At 37.6% G+C, this 20,013-nt stretch overlaps 2 protein-coding genes and 1 long non-coding RNA gene across 6 annotated transcripts; 2 read left to right on the forward strand and 1 right to left on the reverse strand.

The window, feature by feature from the left end:
• Window positions 1–7,137: 7,137 nt before the first annotated feature.
• LOC122317811 lies at window positions 7,138–9,036 on the forward strand. The gene is made up of 3 exons (XR_006244654.1): window positions 7,138–7,567; window positions 8,265–8,426; window positions 8,711–9,036. It is a non-coding gene; the product is annotated as an uncharacterized LOC122317811 (long non-coding RNA).
• A 52-nt stretch (window positions 9,037–9,088) lies between these two features.
• On the reverse strand, window positions 9,089–10,632 carry LOC122317810 (probable sarcosine oxidase). The gene has a single exon (XM_043134842.1). The coding sequence runs from the start codon at window positions 10,488–10,490 to the stop codon at window positions 9,267–9,269; it is 1,224 nt and encodes a 407-aa protein (XP_042990776.1). The 5' UTR covers window positions 10,491–10,632; the 3' UTR covers window positions 9,089–9,266.
• Window positions 10,633–14,824: 4,192 nt separating this feature from the next.
• Window positions 14,825–19,312, forward strand: LOC122318220 (serine/arginine-rich splicing factor RSZ22-like). Of its 4 annotated transcripts, none has more exons than XM_043135417.1 (7): window positions 14,868–14,974; window positions 15,609–15,630; window positions 15,721–15,823; window positions 16,864–16,952; window positions 18,077–18,299; window positions 18,478–18,591; window positions 19,001–19,312. In XM_043135417.1, exons 3-7 carry the CDS (start codon window positions 15,735–15,737, stop codon window positions 19,035–19,037), a joined length of 552 nt encoding a protein of 183 aa, XP_042991351.1. In that variant the 5' UTR covers window positions 14,868–14,974; window positions 15,609–15,630; window positions 15,721–15,734; the 3' UTR covers window positions 19,038–19,312. The 4 variants fall into 4 exon arrangements, with proteins under 4 accessions (XP_042991350.1, XP_042991351.1, XP_042991349.1 ...); XM_043135415.1 differs by lacking the exon at window positions 14,868–14,974 and adding an exon at window positions 14,981–15,201; XM_043135416.1 differs by lacking the exon at window positions 15,609–15,630 and having other exon boundaries at window positions 14,825–14,974.
• The last annotated feature ends 701 nt before the right edge of the window (window positions 19,313–20,013 follow it).

A 20,013-nucleotide genomic window follows, 5' to 3' on the forward strand; every position in this document is an offset into this window, starting at 1 on the left:
TATTTTAGACAAATAAAACCCAGAAAATCTACAGTAATTGGTTGCCACCAATTCAAGTCAGCATCGGCACATGCAAATTAATTCGTTTACCAACCAACACCAATAATGGTTCACACTTTCTACGATTTGGATTTCTATATATCATTATGAAATGTTTAATGACTTTCTAAGGGTAGATGAGTTGAATTAAGTTGTAAATAGTAATATGTTTTGAAATTTCATTAAAATGAATTTAACTTTTTTAAATTAACATGAATTTAACTTTTTAGTTTAAAATATATGAAGTTAGTTGAGATAAATTTAATTTTTTGACGAGAAATTAAAAAAATAATAGATTCTATTAATAATTGATTTGAGATAAGTTGAATTGAGTCTAACAACTAAACACAGTTTAAAGTTGTTTAACTGCGTCCCATTTTTTTCCAACCCAATCCAGAATATGAATAAATGCAATTTGAATTTGGTTATATAAACTAGGGTAATAAACAATTCAATCCAAAGTAGATGGATGTTTAATGACCAAAGGAAAAAACATTTTTACCATATCAAAAGTATGATAGCAAAAAATATTATCTCATATTCTCATCCATTTATTTATTTATTTATACATATATTTAAACTTAATTAATGGTAAAAAGGCTGGTCATTGGTTAAGCCATGCATTACAAATATATATATATGTATATGTATATTTTTTGTCAAGGAGTTATAACATATATATGGGCTTTCTGTGTCCAAGTAGTTGGTAGTATGGGCTTTCTGTGTTCTAATTGAAAGGCCCATTCACAATGACGGTGCGGGTCCGAGCCCACATTGGGGTTCCATTCGGCTTTCTTGCATTGGAAGTATACTGTATAACTGCAGCGCGGAGCAAGGGAAGGAAACTTTTTTCCGAAGAGCTCAAGTGCCTAACGTGAAGCAATACCGTTTTCTTGGCGCCTCAGATGAAACTAACAGTAATTTTTTTCACCCGCCGAGGCAACAGACAGAACGAGAAGGTTGCGCTTGATATAATGATCATGACGAAGAGGAGCTACGCCTTCACTTCCTATGTTTTGAATTACTTTTTATTTTTTGCATTATTTCGTGAATTATATTTTTCATACCTTTTTTTTTTTTTTCGAACTTTGGTTCGGCTGAGGTCTGTAATCACTTGTTTATTCATTCTACATAGTTTGGGATTTCCAGGTTTGAAACTGCTATTGTCACTTCCTGTTTGGTCGCGGAGAAATTTTAGGAAAATAAGGGAACGGGTTCTAATTTGTGCAGTCCGTGATATTGAGTTCATAATGTAACTAAAATCTCGGGTTTAATAACTGTGTGGGAAATGGGAATGACTGAGCTGGTTGCTTTGTTTGGGGGAGCAAAAGAAAATTGAGGTTCCACTTACTGCTTTCTGTATTATCTTTTGGTATCCCAGCAAGGAAGTATAGATGACTGGGGTTTTTATTGTTGAGTACTGTGGAGTCTGGTCCACACCACTCGAGCGGAGTCATTGGCCGCTCGAGCGAAATCAGGCAGAGTCGAACGCTCGATGTCAGCTCGACAGTGAGCTCGAGCAGGAGGAGTTCGCTCGAGCGGAGGCATTGGCCGCTCGAGCGAAATCAGGCAGAGTCGAACGCTCGACGTCAGCTCGACAGTGAGCTCGAGCGGGATGCAGAAGGGAAGTTCGCTCGACACGCCGCTCGAGCGAACATGCATTTTAGAGATTCCGTCGTTTGAACTATATATATGATTTTTGCCTCTTTTGTCTGCAACAGAGCAGCTACGAAAACACTGTAGATGAACAGTGTTGTGACCCATCTTGTAGTGTGATTCCTCAATAATAAAATCCTCTGCAGCTCCCGTGGACGTAGGCAATTTGCCGAACCACGTACATCTTGTGTCGTGTGTGATTGCGTGTGTGATCGTTTTTTTCTCATTCGGTGTTATTTCAATTCATTGTCATCTTTTTTTACAACAATTGGTATCAAGAGCCAAGGTTCGGGTCTGAGGAGAAACGATGGCTGGAGATGAATTGAAAGTATCGGGGATCGAGAAGTTTGATGGCACGGATTTTGGATACTGGAGGATGCAGATAGAGGACTACCTCTATGGGAAGAAACTTCATCTTCCACTATTGGGGCAGCAACCGGAAAAGATGGATGATGCTAGTTGGAACCTGTTGGATCGACAGGTTCTGGGGGTTATTCGATTAACCCTGTCGAGATCCGTTGCACACAACGTCATCAAGGAGAAGACGACGGCGGATCTCATGGCGGCTTTGTCAGGTATGTATGAAAAGCCGTCAGCGAATAACAAGGTACATCTGATGAAAAAGTTATTCAATTTGAAAATGACAGATAGTACGTCTGTTGCACAACATCTGAATGATTTTAATACTATCACAAATCAATTGTCGTCTGTTGAAATTGAATTTGATGATGAGATACGTGCACTGATACTATTGGCTTCATTGCCAAATAGCTGGGAAGCCATGAGAATGGCTGTTAGTAATTCTGTTGGTAAAACTAAACTGAAATATGATGATATTCGTGATTTGATTTTGGCTAAGGAGGTGCGCAGGAAAGATTCAGGCGAGACCTCGGGTTTGAGTTCAGCCCTAAATGTTGACTCTCGAGGGAGATCACATGACAGGAATTCAAATAGAGGAAGATCAAAATCAAAGTACAGGGGCAAGAGCAAGTCGAGGCCTGGTCAGCAGGCAACTTGCTGGAATTGTGGCAAAGCTGGCCACATAAAGAAAAACTGCAAAAACCCCAAGAAGACGGAGAATGATAGTGCTAATGTGGTAACTGAAGAAGTACAGGATGCACTATTGCTTGCAGTTCATAGTCCAATTGATGACTGGATACTGGATTCAGGGGCTTCCTTCCATACATCTTCCCACCGGGAACTAATGAGGAATTATGTTGCAGGTGATTTTGGGAAGGTATATTTGGCTGATGGTGAGGCTCTGAACGTAGTGGGGATGGGAGACATTGACATTGCACTCCCTGGCAAGAACAAATGGACCTTGCAAAAGGTCAGGCACATTCCTGAGTTGAAGAAGAACCTCATTTCTGTTGGGCAGCTTGATGAGTGTGGTCATTCAGTGGTGTTCTCAGACAGCACCTGGAAGGTCACAAAAGGGGCATTGGTACTAGCTCGGGGTAAGAAAACTGGTACACTTTATATGACTACTGGTTTAATTGACACTATTGCTACTACCGTTGCAGAGAGCACAGCAGATTTGTGGCATTGTAGGCTTAGCCATATGAGTCAGAAGGGCATGACGGAACTTCTGTCTAGAGGCAAGCTATCAGAACTGAAGACAGTTGATCTCGGTATGTGTGAGAGTTGTGTTATGGGGAAATAAAAGAAGGTCAGCTTCTTGAAAAGTGGCAGGACGCCAAAGACAGGAAGACTTGATCTTGTGCACACAGATGTGTGGGGTCCTTCTCCAGTTGCATCTCTTGGAGGTTCTCGCTACTATGTTACGTTCATTGATGACCATAGTAGAAAGGTATGGATTTATTTTTTGAAACATAAATCTGAAGTATTTAATGTTTTCAAAATTTGGAAAGCCATGGTTGAGACAGAGACAGGCTTGAAACTGAAGTGTTTGAGGTCTGACAATGGTGGTGAGTATGTTGATGGCGGGTTCAAGGAGTACTGTGCAGCTTTGGGTATCAGAATGGAGAAGACCATTCCTGGGACACCACAGCAAAATGGAGTTGCTGAGCGTATGAACAGGACCATTAATGAGCGTGCTAGAAGCATGAGGTTGCACGCTGGACTACCACCCACTTTCTGGGCAGATGCAGTCAGTACTGCCGTTTATTTGATAAACAGAGGGCCATCAGTTCCACTGGATTGTGGATTGCCTGAGGAGGTTTGGAGCGGGAAAGAGGTTAAGTTTTCTCACCTTAAAACCTTTGGTTGTCTTTCTTATGTGCTTGTTGATTCTGATGCTCGTAGTAAGCTTGAGGCCAAGTCAAAGAAATGCTATTTCATTAGCTATGGAGACGAGGCATTTGGCTATCGTTTCTGGGATGATCAGGGTCGGAAAATCATAAGAAGCAGGAATGTGATTTTCAATGAGAAAATGATGTACAAGGATAAGTCGAGTACAGTTCCTGCAGTAGCCCCTCAGGAGTCCGAGTTTGTAGGATTGGATGACCTACCAGAGGTCACAGTGCAGTGTAGAGATGTGAGTAACGGGGAGAGTGGGTCCAGTACACCCATTCTTATTATTCCGCAGGCAGTTTCAGAACCGTCTACTCCTACAGTTGCAGTTCGCAGGTAAGTTAGGACTATACGTCCCCCACAGCGTTTCTCACCTACTTTGAATTACATTCTGTTGACAGATGGTGGAGAACCGCAGAGTTATGAAGAAACCTTGCAAGATGAGAATTCTAGCAAGTGGGAGCTGGCCATGAAAGATGAGATGGATTCCTTGCTAGGGAATCAGACATGGGAGTTGACAGAACTTCCATCAGGGAAGAAGGCATTACACAACAAGTGGGTGTACCGGGTGAAAACTGAGCATGATGGCAGTAAGAGGTACAAGGCTAAACTTGTTGTAAAAGGCTTTCAGCAAAAGCAGGGTATTGACTACTCTGAGATCTTTTCTCCTGTGGTAAAGATCACAACTATCAGGATGGTACTGGCTATGGTTGCCACTGAAGATCTATTTCTTGAGCAGTTAGATGTGAAGACAGCTTTTCTTCATGGAGACCTTGAAGAAAACATCTACATGCACCAGCCTGTGGGGTTTGTGGTACAGGGAAAGGAAGGTTCAGTTTGCAGACTGGAGAAGAGCTTGTATGGCTGAAGCAAGCTCCTAGACAGTGGTACAAGAAATTTGACAACTTTATGCACAGTGCAGGGTATATTAGATGTCAGACAGATCACTGTTGCTATGTCAGGCATTTTGGCAATTCTTACATTATTTTGCTATTGTATGTGGATGACATGCTTATTGCAGGGGCTAGTATTGATGAGATCAATAATCTGAAGAAGCAGATGTCAGAGCACTTTGCAATGAAGGATTTGGGAGCTGCAAAGCAAATCCTTGGCATGAGAATTGTCAGAGACAGAGTCAGAGGTACGTTGAGACTCTCACAGGCTGAGTATGTGAAAAAGGTACTCAGCAGGTTCAACATGGACAAGGCCAAACCAGTTGGCACACCCTTGGGAAGTCACTTCAGACTCAGTAAGAATCAGTCACCAGAGTCAGAGGAGGAACGAGATTACATGAGTAAGGTTCCTTATGCCTCAGTCATTGGTTCACTTATGTATGCTATGGTTTGCACAAGACCGGATATTGCCCATGCAGTGGGAGTTGTGAGTAGATACATGAGTAACCCAGGAAAGCAACATTGGGAAGCAGTGAAGTGGATTTTGAGGTACCTAAAGGGTTCCTCAGAAACCTGTCTATGTTTCTCTGGAGAGAGCTTGGAGGTGCAGGGCTATGTTGATGCTGATTTAGCTGGAGATATTGACAGCAGAAAGAGTACCACGGGCTTTGTTTATACACTTGGTGGTACTGCAGTGTCATGGGGTTCTAATTTACAGAAAACAGTTTCTTTGTCTACAACAGAAGCTGAGTATATTGCAGTGTCAGAGGCTGCAAAGGAGATGGTATGGCTACAAGGCTTCTTGGAAGAATTGGGTAAGAAGAATCAGAAAGGCACTCTCTACAGTGACAGTCAGAGTGCCATATTCCTTGCCAAGAATCCAGCATTCCATTCCAGGACCAAGCACATTCAGATCAGGTATCACTTCATACGGTCATTGTTAGATGACGGACAGTTGTTACTTGAGAAGATATGTGGAAGCAAGAACCCTGCTGATATGTTGACAAAGGGTGTTACGCTTGAGAAACTGAAGTTGTGCGCAACTTCAGTTGGTCTTCTAGAATGAAGACAGGAGCAGTGAGTTGCAGAGGTGGAGGATATCATGTTTGAGGAAGACGGCGATACAGCGAGTGTACCAGTCTCCAAGTGGGAGAATTGTTGAGTACTGTGGAGTCTGGTCCACACCGCTCGAGCGGAGTCATTGGCCGCTCGAGCGAAATCAGGCAGAGTCGAACGCTCGATGTCAGCTCGACAGTGAGCTCGAGCAGGAGGAGTTCGCTCGAGCGGAGGCATTGGCCGCTCGAGCGAAATCAGGCAGAGTCGAACGCTCGACGTCAGCTCAACAGTGAGCTCGAGCGGGATGCAGAAGGGAAGTTCGCTCGACACGCCGCTCGAGCGAACATGCGTTTTAGAGATTCCGCCGTTTGAACTATATATATGATTTTTGCCTCTTTTGTCTGCAACAGAGCAGCTACGAAAACACTGTGGATGAACAGTGTTGTGACCCATCTTGTAGTGTGATTCCTCAATAATAAAATCCTCTGCAGCTCCCGTGGACGTAGGCAATTTGTCGAACCACGTACATCTTGTGTCGTGTGTGATTGCGTGTGTGATCGTTTTTTTCTCATTCGGTGTTATTTCAATTCATTGTCATCGTTTTTCACAACATTTATAATATTATTCCTGGTGTGATTAGACGTTGATTCCTCAAACTTTGTTTGGCTGTTAGGATAATAGAGTTGAATGTAAGTGAGTAAATGTTTGAATAGTATTCTCTTAGGTTCACGATGATCAAACCTTTTGTTCAGTCCTAGCGTTTGGAACTTATGTTTTCCCCCCAATTTTCCCCAATATTTTAACAACCAGACATATAATGAGTGATTGGAGATTTTAATTTTTCTATTATCAGCTTCAACTATTTCGTCAGAAAAAGGAGAGCAAAATCAGTACTGGACATAGAAAATCATCACAAAAATATGGTGAAGCTGAGCAGCATGAACCTAATGCTGATGCATCATCCACTACCAGATCAAAAGCATCGTATCAGGTTACTTAAAAGGAATAAGTTTCTCCTCATGATGATTCAGACCTGGAAATTATTCATTAATCAGTATCGTGCTCGCTGGGAGTTGGAGAGCCGGATCTGTCATTAATTCAGTCGAGGGAAGATCAGGTAACAGATGTAGGTTTTGCCCTCCCCTTTATACTTGCATCTTGATACAATTACTGGTAGGTTAGCACATATGATGTGTGGACTTGATGTATAATTATATTCTCATTTGTTGCTGGGCAAGGGCAACGCAGGAATCTGTTGGTTTGGAATTGAGGCAATCTGATCAAAGCAGTGAAATAGTGCTTGAAGGAGAACAGCGCCTTCCTTTCTCTGAGCCTTGTGAGAGTTCCGATGCTCTTTCAAGGTTAGCTTCAGTAAAGACTGGCATGAAGGAGGCATCCTGCTACTGACCCTTGTGAAAGTTCTGATACCGTTTCAAGGTAATTAGCTTCAATAAAGACTGGCACGAAGGAGGCATCCTGCGAAGCAGAGCAAACTGGTGAGTCAGGAAAAGTATGTGCATCTGCTGGTTCGACCTTGTCGTATGGATTTTCAGCTTCCATTTTGGCTTTACACGAGGCATATGGGATTTCATCTGCTAATCTTGCCATGAAAAAATGGAAGGGAGAAGGTTCATCTTACCAAGAAAACTCGGCCATGCCTTTTCCGTTTGGTAACTATAAAAAGAGAAATGATATTTACAGTCGTCGTTGTATAAGCTCCGTGTAATATTTTTGAAAAAAGTGAATTAATACAGGACCTACATAAAAAAAAAAAAAAGAAATTTAATTGTGGATTTATTCTTTTTCAAAACGATTGATCAGTATTTACACACTCCACGACTATATGTAATATTACTTCTATAAAAAAAATACTCGGGCTGTTTTGGACAATAGGACAGCCACAGAGAGTTACAAGTTACAATGGACAATATATGCCAGACAAATCTTGTATGTGTCCCTGTCCTAATCAACTTTATAGGAAATGAAGAGGATCGTGCAATTTATATTTCTTTGGTTCAGATATTGATGAGGCATTGGAATATATGGTGGCCGCTACTCGGTAGTTTGTGTTAGTGACAAATTATTTGCTTTGTACTTCCAGGCCCACTTCATGGACCAGAAGTATGCACTAGAACTATTTGGTTTTATTTTACATTATGTGCACGCTCCATTGTGACATGCGGTTCATTTCATTTAACTGTCAGTTCATTGCTTTAATTGTACTTTTCATAGCCGTGACGCTTATATCTTATATCCAAATTCCTCTTTTTTAAGTTGCAATGCCCTTTGTAGAGCAATTATATGTTTTTTTTTTCAAGGTTAGATTACTCTTGATGTAAATGATCGATTGTGGTGGAATCCTTGCAGATAAACAAAAGGACAGTGCCGGGGACTTCGCTTACACCTCAAGTCCGCAGTTTGAGCAAAGCCAATAATGACCAAGTTGCCATTGCTATAGACCTGGATCCTAATACTGGTGGTAAATTAGAAGATGAAGACGATGATAAAGGTGAACCTAGAAGAATACAGGTATGACATTTATTGGGCTATATAGCGTTTATTTCCTTGCCACTTAGACAACTCATAGTTCGATGAATACATTTCTTCCTTTTTTATTTCAATTTTTTCTTTATCTACTGTAGTTCATGGTTTCAAGTCACTTATTACGTCAAGAATTGTGCCACGATTTACAAGACCTGCTATTGATATGATTGATGGTCTTTGGAAGGCACAACCCAATATTCTTTCTAAGTTTGGCTTGAAACTGTTCTTCATTTTGTAAGCTGAAACCTTTTTTATACGCATTCTGCTAGGATTTCTTGTGATCGGGCTCAGGTGCGACGACCAGCTTTATGGCTTGGAAATAATCTATTGGGCCATATTGCATGCACTTCTGGCCACTCTAGTGGTTTGAGAAAAAACGTTCTGGTCAGTCTTCCTCTCTTATTACCATGACACAAGAAATAGATTGAGAATTTGTTTACTCCAAAACCAACCGAGCTATCGAAGGTTTGCACTTTTACGACTGTTGTATTTACAGCTCTCTATAATCGTAAAACTTGTACCAACAAAAGTTTGTGTCTGCGCTTTACGCACGTGTTTCGTGCCCGCCAAATTCGCTTCTGCTTAATTTAGCTAGCGTTCTTGCGAGAGAGAGAGAGAGAGAGAGAGAGAGAGAGAGAGAGAGAGCCTGCAGCAGAATTGATAAGATGACACTGGCAACAAGCATACCATAATTTTTTACAAACTCAATAGAAAGGGTGTTTATTCACGCTCTGGGAAGTGAATAGAGTGATTGACTTCTGAACGCAAATTAGTCGAGACATTCCTGGCCTCTAGTCTAGGGCCACAAATAGATCGAAGGTTTTTTCAGACTTCTGATGAGGAACATGATAAAAAGATTTTGAAGTTTCCTCTAGGATTCTCCTCAAACCTTGCAATCCTAAAGGGCTTTAGCTCCACTCCTGCCTCTCCAGTAAGCACAAGGTCAGCCAGTATCCTCCCCACCGCGGGGCTCATCTTGAACCCATGCCCAGAAAACCCACCTCCGATCACAACATCCTTTCCGAACTCCCCGCCCAAGAAATCAAGCACGAAATCCTCGTCCGGCGTCATCGAATACATGCACAACTGCGTTGCCGCCGGCCCTCCGGAATCAACTAGCCCTGCCAGCTTCTCCCCAACCCATTTTTTCAGATATTCTAATCCCTTTGCTGGCCCCCATGGCCTCTTGTCCGGATCGCATGGATTCCCACCATGCACAGCCACCTTGATCAACCCCGGAAACTCCAGCGATGGTGTGCCGTATATATACGGTTCCCCACAGTCCCCAAACGTCGGAAAATTCCCTCCGATTGCATACTTTGCCTCGTGCCCCTCCTTAATCCTCCAATAACACGCTGTACTCTCCGAGGGTTGTATAGGTAGCTCGAGCCCACTTACCATTTTGACTAACTTTCTCGTCCAAGCCCCTGCAGTCACCACGCATTTTTTGCCCCAGAACTTTTCGCCATTGCTTGTGTGAATCCATACGCCCCCTTTGACGCTGTCTTTTCTGATATCTTTCACTTCCATGCAGTCTCTAAGAACAGCACCCTTTTGAAGCGCTAGTGTTTGGAACATGGACACTGCCTTCGTGGGCTTTATCACGCCGCCATACTCGGAAAACACTCCAAGAAAATTCCCCGGAATATCGAACGCGCCGGAAAACTTTTCGGCCACTTGTCTGCTGTCGAGTATTTCGTGCGGGATGGAGTGTTTGTGACAAGTGTTTATGGTCTCGCGGAGGCACTCGTTGTCGGACGCGCCCATTTCTAGATGTTGGGCCTTGAAGTAGACCTTGTAGCCGATTTCGGACTCGAACTCCTCCCAGAGCTTGTACGACTCCATGACCAGGGGATAGTAGTAGTCCTCGGGGTAGGTTGCGCGAATGGTGCGGGACTCGCCGTGAGATGAGCCCCGGTGGTGCAAGAAATCGAATTGCTCGAGTACGAGCGCTTTGTGACCCCGTTTGGCGACTTGGTAGGCAGTGGAGCTGCCCATGACGCCTGCACCGACGACAATAACATCAAATTCTTCGCCAGAAAGTGCCATCTCACTGACGGGATATTTTGGAGGCTAATTTTAGTGGGTTGGATGCGACGTGAAAGTTTTTTTAGAAGGGTACCTCTTAAAAGCACCTACTTCTGGGAATCTGCCATCTGGTGCGAAGTTTCTCAGTAGCATAGGTGATCCTTGATTTATTTCTGAGAAATCCTTGGGAACCAATCCCGAGCATCCGATGGAGATAATTTTTTTTTTCTTATAAATGATTAAATAAGTATACTTTAATGATTAAATAAGGAAAATTCATGGCCATGGCCCATTCTCCATTACAAATCTAAAGTCAAACATGATATTCGTACGTGTCATCAAAGCAGCCAAGGATTAAGAAAGAGATTTGTTTGATGATGTCATGTCCAATGTAAAACCCCCTTGTCACTTTGTTCCTTTTTATTTCTTTTTTACTTTCGAGCTGCATTTCTCGAACCAACGAACTACACGAGGAGACAACGCTAATAACCGGTATTGCTTGTCGTATGAGCTGTGATGTTATTAATCCCGTTTAATCAAACGGGAGATCAGATATTTTAAATAATAATAAATAAAATATTATTATAATATAATTTTTTAATATTAATTTTATATTAAGATTTAAAAAAGTTAAATTATTTATTATATTTTATATAAAAATTTAAAAAAATTATAATAATGAGTTAAGATAAGATGAGATGAAATTTTTTATTTTATATAACTAATTTGGAGTTTATATTAGAGGAGTTCATATAAGAGGAAATAATAATAAAATTTTTAAGTTAAGATAATATGAAATAGTTTATAAAAAAAAAAATATTAAAATAGTGAAAAAAGATGACAAATTTTTAAAATTTTAAAAAGACGTAGGTCCTGCCATTATAGAATCGAATTTTACACATTATAGCCCCTTCTTCTCAATAACCAAGTAAGCCTTGAGTCCAAAATTTCATTTCTGCATTCATGATTCCCTTATTCTCATTATAATATTTTCTTATAGAATATTAATTATATAAACTAATAATATTTGAATTTAACTTTTGGGTAATGACATTTATACAATTATTTTACACACGATCTTAAAATTAATTAATGTGATAATATCATTTTATTAAAAATATAAGAAAAATCAATTGAACCAAAGAACCGCTCTCTATCAATGATAAAATTATGATAATGTTATGTCTATATCTTTATTTAGATAACGTAAATAAAGTATTTTAGCTATTGTATTGCATTCGTTTTTTCCCTTTTATAATGCGCAGAAGAATACCTCAGCGCGCAGTGACACAGGAGTTTCAATTTCGATGGGTTACGCAACATCATCAACGTTTTCTTTTTTTTGGACTTTTCATGATAAAAATATCACAAATAAATATTATAAACTAAAGTCCAAAATTTATGTGACTTCATATATTTTATTAAATTATAAAGTTATTATTATTATGAAATAGATATAATATATTATATAAAATTATGTTAATTTATAAATTTATTTTCATCAAATTTATTCATAGCTATAATACTTATATATATATATTTTTACAGTAATTTATGAATTCCACAACAATTTTTTGAACAAAATTACTTCTTGATCATAGATCTCATTTTTTTTTAAAGGACCGCGTGAAACTTTCATGCCTTTAATATATGGAGAAATCTATTTATCATCATATCTTTAATATTTATTGACGAGTCATTAAATGATCAACTTTAAAGTGAAACATAATAAATAGTTTATACTCATTTAATAATAGAGCTTAATTTATTATTTATCATCTCCACACACAGTACAACACACTTATTTTTATTTTTTAAAAAATTATTTTAATTTTATTCTTTTTAGATTAATTGAGTTCTTCTATTCATCTTCCATACACTACACATTTAATAAGAGAAAAAAAATTAAAAATTATGTGAATACTTCGATGATCAACTCTGCTATAATATAATAATTGAAATAAAAATGTCATTCCTCATTGCTTATCTATTATCATTTTATTATGTGATGACATGAAATTGAGTAATTAGTGATTGAAAAATGTTAATATGTCACTTAATTTGTCATCTCATTTTAACTGTTCATATATATTTATTTATTTTTTAATTTAATTTTATTTAATAATTAATTAAGTAAGTAACTTTTAGTATATTAATATATATTTTTTTATTTTTATGTCATAAAATATAAAGAAAAAAATTTATACTAGTGGCGCGCCCTACGGTCAACGCTGGGCAGCATACTAGCACTGTCCTTAGTGATTAGTATTTGCATTTTATTAATTGTTTGATGTGAGGTGATGATTAGATATCAATTAAAAAGTAATGAATAACAATTCACAATCCATCCGATATCAATATATCAATTTTAAAAGACCCCCAACTTAATAATGGGAATACGATAATGTTGGTGCGATGAGCACCATGTTACGGTCTTTTTATAGGTTTGTTTTCTTCGAATGATTGTCAAAACATGTGCTAGGGTCCACGTCATTCAGACAATGTGCTGAGATGTTTTTGGAACATGCGCTCTTATACATCATGATTGAATAAAGACTTTGCATTATTTATTTAGTATAGTTATATTTAAAAGATAAATTTTAAATTTTAAATATTATAAATTAAACTATAATATATAGATGATCTATAGTATTGAATAACATTTCTCGTCACGAAATTATCCGTTAACTCGTGTATCTAGCTTCTCCCGTGAGGCGATTGTTTGGCTTTTCAATCTACTTGTTGCCCACTTTAGAGTCTTTGCGAAACTTCTTAAAAATATAATTTCGTCATTGAGAAATCGATTTTTTGGTTGAATTTGAATAATAAAATCATCTCAATTCATCTCATCTTTTTATTATAATATTTACAAATTTTCATATAAAATATAATAAATAATTCAACTTTTTAAAATTTTAAAATAATAATAATATTTAAAAAATATTTTAACAATATTTTATTCAACTTTTAACTTTTATATAAAAAATTATCTCATATTATCTCACTATCCAAAAATCTTAAGAACAAATTGTACAAATATTAAGGTACTTTTTGGCCACACAAAACTTTCATCTCAAATATAAAATTCTCATCTCATCATTATAACTTTTCCAAATCTCCATACAAAATATAATAAATAATTTAACATTTTTCCTATATTTTTTAAATTTCAAAATAATAATAATATTAAAATATAATATTTTAATATTTAATCTTAAAACTCAAAATTCTTATATGAGAATTCTCAGTGACGAAATAGAACCAAGTAAGAAAAAATTTATTTATTATTTATTTTTTCATTATTCTCTCATCATTCATGATGTGACACTAGATAATAAGTTCATAATGAAATATAGTATATAATCTCTAATCATTTAATATTCTCTCATGAGATAAAGAGAGAATGATGAGAATTGAGATGATAAATAATATTATTTAAAGTGATATTTTTTTTATAAGTTATTTTATAAAAACACCGTTCATTTAAAAATGATTGCACAATATGTTATAAAAAGTGACGTTCGTTTATAATTTTTCATTTATAAAAGCAGGCACCACACTACTTATCATCATGATGGAAGGGCATTGGGTTTGGGACCATTTTAATTGGCATATTTTACTGTAATTATTATATTTTATTTGAAAGGTGTTACAGATCTAATAAAAATAAATTTATAAATTTATATATTATATTAACTCTATTTTATAATAAAAATAATTTTATAATTAACGAATCATGTCAAATTAAATTAATTTATAAATTTATTTTTTAAAAATATTTTCATGACTAAAACATTTTTGATTTTATTTTGCCAGATTTCACTCTAATTATTATTAGTTAAATGACAATCATGCTGACTAACGCATACCAATTAACAAAGAATATTTCTAGTAAAATTTGAATGCCAGTAACTTGAATATAAAATTCATTTCAAACACGTGACATCTACCACTCAGTATAATTAGTCATACAAAAAAAAAAAAAAATTAAAGACAAAAAATAATATTTCTCAAAAGTTAAGGCTGCATGGTGCTCTTCCTAGTTCCAACTTCCCACACTTCACGTGTGAGAACGCACTGCTACTGTACAACATCCCTATAATTTCATTTTTCATATAGTTGGGCCGTTGAGTATTTGGACTGTTAAAAGTCCGTGACACCTTTTTAGATCCTATGGTTCGGCCGGAGATGTCAACGGGCCTTACTTAAAAGCCCATTAGATTAACGAAACGGACGGGCTGTCTTTCAAGTTTGGTCCATATATGTTTTGGATACGGTAGGCGTTAGTCGTGGTTTCACTTCTGGGCCTGTGGCTATAAGGCTTGCACCAATTAGGGCAACATAGGTAATTAGAAACTTTACAGGGGCTCGTTTACCAAATTTAACTTCTTTTAAATAAAAAAAAGTCGGTGGGGGTGTTGTGTCGTGGCACACAAGCCAGAGGAGGAGGAAGGGGATTTCTGCGTTCGCTGCTAGGGTTTCTCCGTTTTTTGCCAATTTTCCCGGTCATCTTCTCTCTCTCTCTCTCTCTCTCTCTCTCTCTCTCTCTCCATACATATACATATGTATGTTTATAAGCGTCTTGTTAATTTCCTCCTCCGCTCACGTTCGCTTGTCCAGAAAATTTATCTCTTCGGGAAAAAATTATTTTTATCGAGGGCCTGAACAAGTTTTTCTTTCAAAACATAGAGAGTCAAGAAAAATCCTTCTTTTTGAAGACCTCATTTATAAGGTTTTTCTCACTTGTCAAAAAGCTCATTTCAATCTTATCCCTCAATAAGGCCTCAAATTTCTTGAGTTTGGGGAGAAATTTTCCCCCATTTTCTACTGGAGCATGAAACGAATTTAGGTTAACCATGTTATATCGATTAAGTGTATATGAATGATATTTGTATGGCTATTTCTTTTTAATATATAGCTGTTATGTGAATACGCCTTTTTTCACAGTTTAGAATCTGTTTCTTTATAATTTTGCAAAAATTTTTATGCTAGTTGCCATTGTTCTCATTTGAGCTTACTGGAGTAGTCTACAGCTGCGTTTGAAGTTCTTTGAGCGTTTGATTTCTTGCTATCTGATTTTATAGATATTTTCATGAGGGAAAACATGAATCACTAACGCTGAAGATTTACTTTCTGTAGGCTTGTTTCTTAGTTCGAACTGGTGTGAAGTGTTACGACATCTTTTTGGGGACATTTTTTGTGCATGAATCGTACAGTAATTTTATCAACCTCCTTTCTTTGCGTTTGACAGTTCGTTGCTGCAAAATGACTCGCATATACGTGGGAAACTTGGATCCACGAGTTTCTGAGCGGGATCTTGAGGATGAATTTCGTGTTTTTGGAGTTATAGAAAGGTAGAATAATTTGGAAGTAACTTTTATCTTTTTATATTCTCTCTCCACAAAGTAGAAATGCCAATAGTTACTAGTTACTCTTGTTTAATTTGAAGATATATATTTTTTTCATATTGATGGTACCTCAAAATCTTATAATTTTGGATTCTTCTTTAACTCCTTGTTCAATCTAACTTGGCAAGCTGATAGATTTATATTTTCATCGGGCTTATTTGTGCTATTTTCCACCATTTTATGATTAACACTCATTACACCATTTTTATGAGACCATTAACACTCATTACACCATTTTTATGAGATCACGGTATGATGAGTAAAATATATAAAACATATGCTGTTTGAGGGGTGCTAGCATAAAGTTGTTCTAGAAAACTCTAAACCGATTCAAAATAAACTTGCTGGCTCTCAAGTAGCTGCCTCCCTGATCATTAATAAACCCATGCCTTATTTTTGGATGTACTTTCTGTATTGCGTTGATGGGGGACACGAGACTTGTGATCCAGGGCTCAAAACTGATGAAGATCAATTGTTATTCATTATTCTGCATTGATTTATTTTACTGTCTTGGTAACTATCACTAGTCTTTGGTTTGTATCTATCATTTGGGCTTATTTTTTAATGTCGGTCAGCCCAAGTGTTTTTTTAGAGTTAGGGTCATATTGTGGTCTTTTAAACATAATTTTATATTGGTCTTGGCAACTTTTGATGAACAATAATTTTTTCTAGGCTTTTTTTGTCTCCTCTCTCTGCTCTATCTATTTTTTTTCCCTTTCTTTCTTGCTTATTTGCGCTTCTGTTTTTTTTTTCCTGTTTCTTCTCTGGTTCTTTTTTTTCTATCTAAAAATTTCTATCAGTTGGGTTCTCCTGTATGTGTTCATCCTACATCACATGATAGCTAAAGTGTCGTAAAATTTTTGAGTCTTGGCAGGTGTTTAAATTAGTGCATAATTCTAAGCCTTTATTTATTTATTTTTCAAGTTGTTCCGAGAGCCATTGATTGTGTCTTTTATTTTACCCTTTAATTATCATTTTCTATGCAGTGTTTGGGTTGCACGGAGGCCACCTGGTTATGCTTTTATTGACTTTGAAGACCGTAGAGATGCAGAGGATGCAATCCGTGAGTTAGATGGTATGGTTGGCTGTTTTAATGTTCTTCCCATGACCGTGCCTTTTCCACTTTTTAATGAAATTATTGTTACTTATAAAAAGTTCTTTCAATGGAGAACCAGTGCCAACGCAAGATGTAATGCGGTACTTGGGCTATGCCTATGAAACACATTCATTAAATATCCCCAAAATTGCATCGATAAATTTGCTATTCGGTATTCAAATACTTAGGATGAAGCATTTTAGATCCCTAATATAATATTCAACTAATGCATTTTTATGTTTTGATAAGTAACTACTAATTCATTTTAAAATAGCATTTATTGCCTTCTGGCTGATTACTTTTTGTTTTCCCAGCCTTGCTTGCCACAACTCTTATCAATTTGGTTTTTCTCATTTGTGATTAGATGTCTCTAGGGTATGAAGATAGTCTTTATATTCTATTACTGCATCATAGATTTTATATATGAGCAGGCAGGCTATAATGGGCCTTCTTTAACTGTCCATAAACTATTGGTGACATTACAGCTTGGTTTTATAGAAGATAAATATGTGGGAGATATCTAATGGCCCTTGGTTTTTTTGACGGAGGTGAACATTTGTTGTGCAAGGGTTTTGTTTTATTGTAAATTTTTTTTAGCCAATTTTGTGGGGCTTGTGGTTTCAAACGGACTAATCTGTTCTCTAGTGGACTGAGGTATGTTCTAGAAACCTTGTGAGAAGATCATTAAAAGATGGGTCTTATTACCAAATTATGTTGTCTACTTGAGTAAAAGGTTAGAATGGAAGTAAGTTATATTTTGGGTCAGTTTTTGCCCAGAGAGGCTGGTTTGTAACTATTGTCATGTTAAATACCGTGGTTGGTTTTGTAGACGCCGTTCTGGCACATTTTAATTTTTTTATGCATTTTAGAAACACTTTCTATTCCTGATGCATTTCTCTACAATGCTGCTTATATTTGTCTTTTTTTTTTCTTCATATTTTTTACAATATGGTGTATACTTTGAATTTACTACTGGGCAAGCTCACCAGTCCTGTGCTTATGGAAGCATGCACTTGCCAAAAGTCTGAATCAATGTTCCTTATAAAAAAAGTGTGCAAATTTTTACTGACTGAGAATTGTTCTGTGCCTTTCTATATGACCAGGCAAGAATGGCTGGAGAGTTGAGCTTTCTCACAACTCTAGAGGTGGTGGTGGTGGTGGTCGTGGAGGAGGGGGCCGTGGTCGCTCTGGGGGTTCTGATTTGAAGTGCTATGAGTGTGGTGAGCCTGGTCATTTTGCTCGTGAATGCCGTCTGCGTGTTGGTCCTGGTAGACGTCGTAGTCGCAGTCCTCCTCGATATCGGAGGAGCCCAAGTTATGGTCGAAGGCAAGTTCAAGTCAGATGGTCTTCTTTTTTATAATGTCACATTGCCTAAATGGTATCAATGTTTGATATTGATAGCTGGGGTGGAACTTTAAGATGGCAGATACTTCCAATCTGGGTTGGAATGAATACACTGCTATCAGTATGATGCCTTTTGACACTATCTGATATTGTATGGCAGGAGTTACAGTCCCCCTGGACGATCCCCTAGACGCCGCAGCTTGACACCTCGTGGGCGCAGCTACAGCAGGTCACCACCATACCGTGGACGTGAGGAGTTGCCATATGCTAATGGGTTTGTTCCTTTGCTTGGTTTTTAATTGTATTCTTTAGGTTGTGGATCGGAGGACCTCCCATGCAGGAAGGCTACTTACCATGTTCAACATCAAAATATAGACAGTTTACATTGCATAATGTTTTGTTTGCTATCCTTTTATGTCAGTAGCCAAAACATGAGCTCGGTCTTTCACCATCCTCAATTTGGTTGATGGGCTGGAGCATCAAATTCGTCCTTATGAGCTTTAACCTAATCTAAGACATGATTGTCACTTTTGCAAATGGCTATAGATTACTTAATTTCAACACAGTTGGACCACTCATTTGCAAAATTACCATCACCAGACACAAAAGTGCATGTTTGTCATTTTATGGTTACCTTTGTTGATTAATTTTACTTTCTTTTGTCTCGACCAAATTTTTTGTAGAAATGGTTTGAGGGACCGACGCCGAAGCAGGAGCTGAGTATGAAAGCCTTGGTCACTTTGCTCTATTAAGAGGATACTGGGAATGAATGTTAATTAGTGTGCTTGGACTTCAGTATGACTGTTTAAATCGGGCGACGCCCTCAGCTTCTACTCTTGGATTTGGATAAGTTCCTTCCTTTCTTTTTGCAGTTGGATTTTTTCCTTCTATGCTGAATATGTAGTTTCATTCTAGGAGGAGATCAAGCATTATGAATTTATTGAGGACAGTTCAATGAGCACGTTGCTAAAAATCTATGCTTTTTGTTTTTTTGATGTTGAGGTCTCTTCTGGTCCTGCTTCATTGTTGATGTGCTTCTGCACTCCCCTGGATTTCGTTCTTCATTGGCCACTGGGATCTTCAATTTTGAATGGTTGTGGGTCCCAGCCTGCTACTTCTGTAGATGCTTCTATTTGATTGTCTCTCCGGTTGTGATGCGCCTCCCTTCTCTTGTGGCATTTCTTTTATTTAACTTTAACGGATTGAGGAGCTACGTCAAACACTTCTGGCAGGTATTTATATCTGTTCTACAGGAGTTGGGGGGTTCTTAAACAAGATGAATTTATTTTTGCGTGGATTTTCTAATTGGATTTTACTAAGAATTTGCGTGGATGATCCCTTGAAGATATCTTTTTTGGTTCTTTTCCTTCGGTTTTCTGTTGAAAAAGAGGTCTTTGATTTAAGTTTTTTCAATTTTGTGGGGGACATTGAACCCCTCAAATGTATTGGGTTGCAAATGGTGGTTAAATGTCCAAACAATCTTACCCTTTACATTGAAAATGGAGTAAGATCGACCTTTTATTAATGAGTTGCAGTTTACCTTTATTTGGGTGTGTGGCTTTGATATTAGCTTTGAAATTATCTTTTTATATTACTCCATATGTGCCTGCTTTAATTTCCTTCTCATATTTTTTTCTCTTCAATATCTACTGGGTCATGGGTTCTTCTCGTGCTGTGGTTTGGTGACCTTGGCTAA

Source organism: Carya illinoinensis, chromosome 8 (assembly GCF_018687715.1).
Source record: "Carya illinoinensis cultivar Pawnee chromosome 8, C.illinoinensisPawnee_v1, whole genome shotgun sequence".
Taxonomy (NCBI): domain Eukaryota; kingdom Viridiplantae; phylum Streptophyta; class Magnoliopsida; order Fagales; family Juglandaceae; genus Carya; species Carya illinoinensis.

Coding starts and splice junctions, on each gene's coding strand:
- LOC122317810 (XM_043134842.1), bottom strand. CDS start 10,490: ATGGCACTTTCTGGCGAAGAATTTGATGTTATTGTCGTCGGTGCAGGC.
- LOC122318220 (XM_043135415.1), top strand. CDS start 15,037: ATGTTTATAAGCGTCTTGTTAATTTCCTCCTCCGCTCACGTTCGCTTG. Junction 15,631..15,720: donor TTGTTTCTTAGTTCGAACTG/GTGTGAAGTGTT, acceptor TGCGTTTGACAG/TTCGTTGCTGCAAAATGACT. Junction 18,592..19,000: donor GAGTTGCCATATGCTAATGG/GTTTGTTCCTTT, acceptor AATTTTTTGTAG/AAATGGTTTGAGGGACCGAC.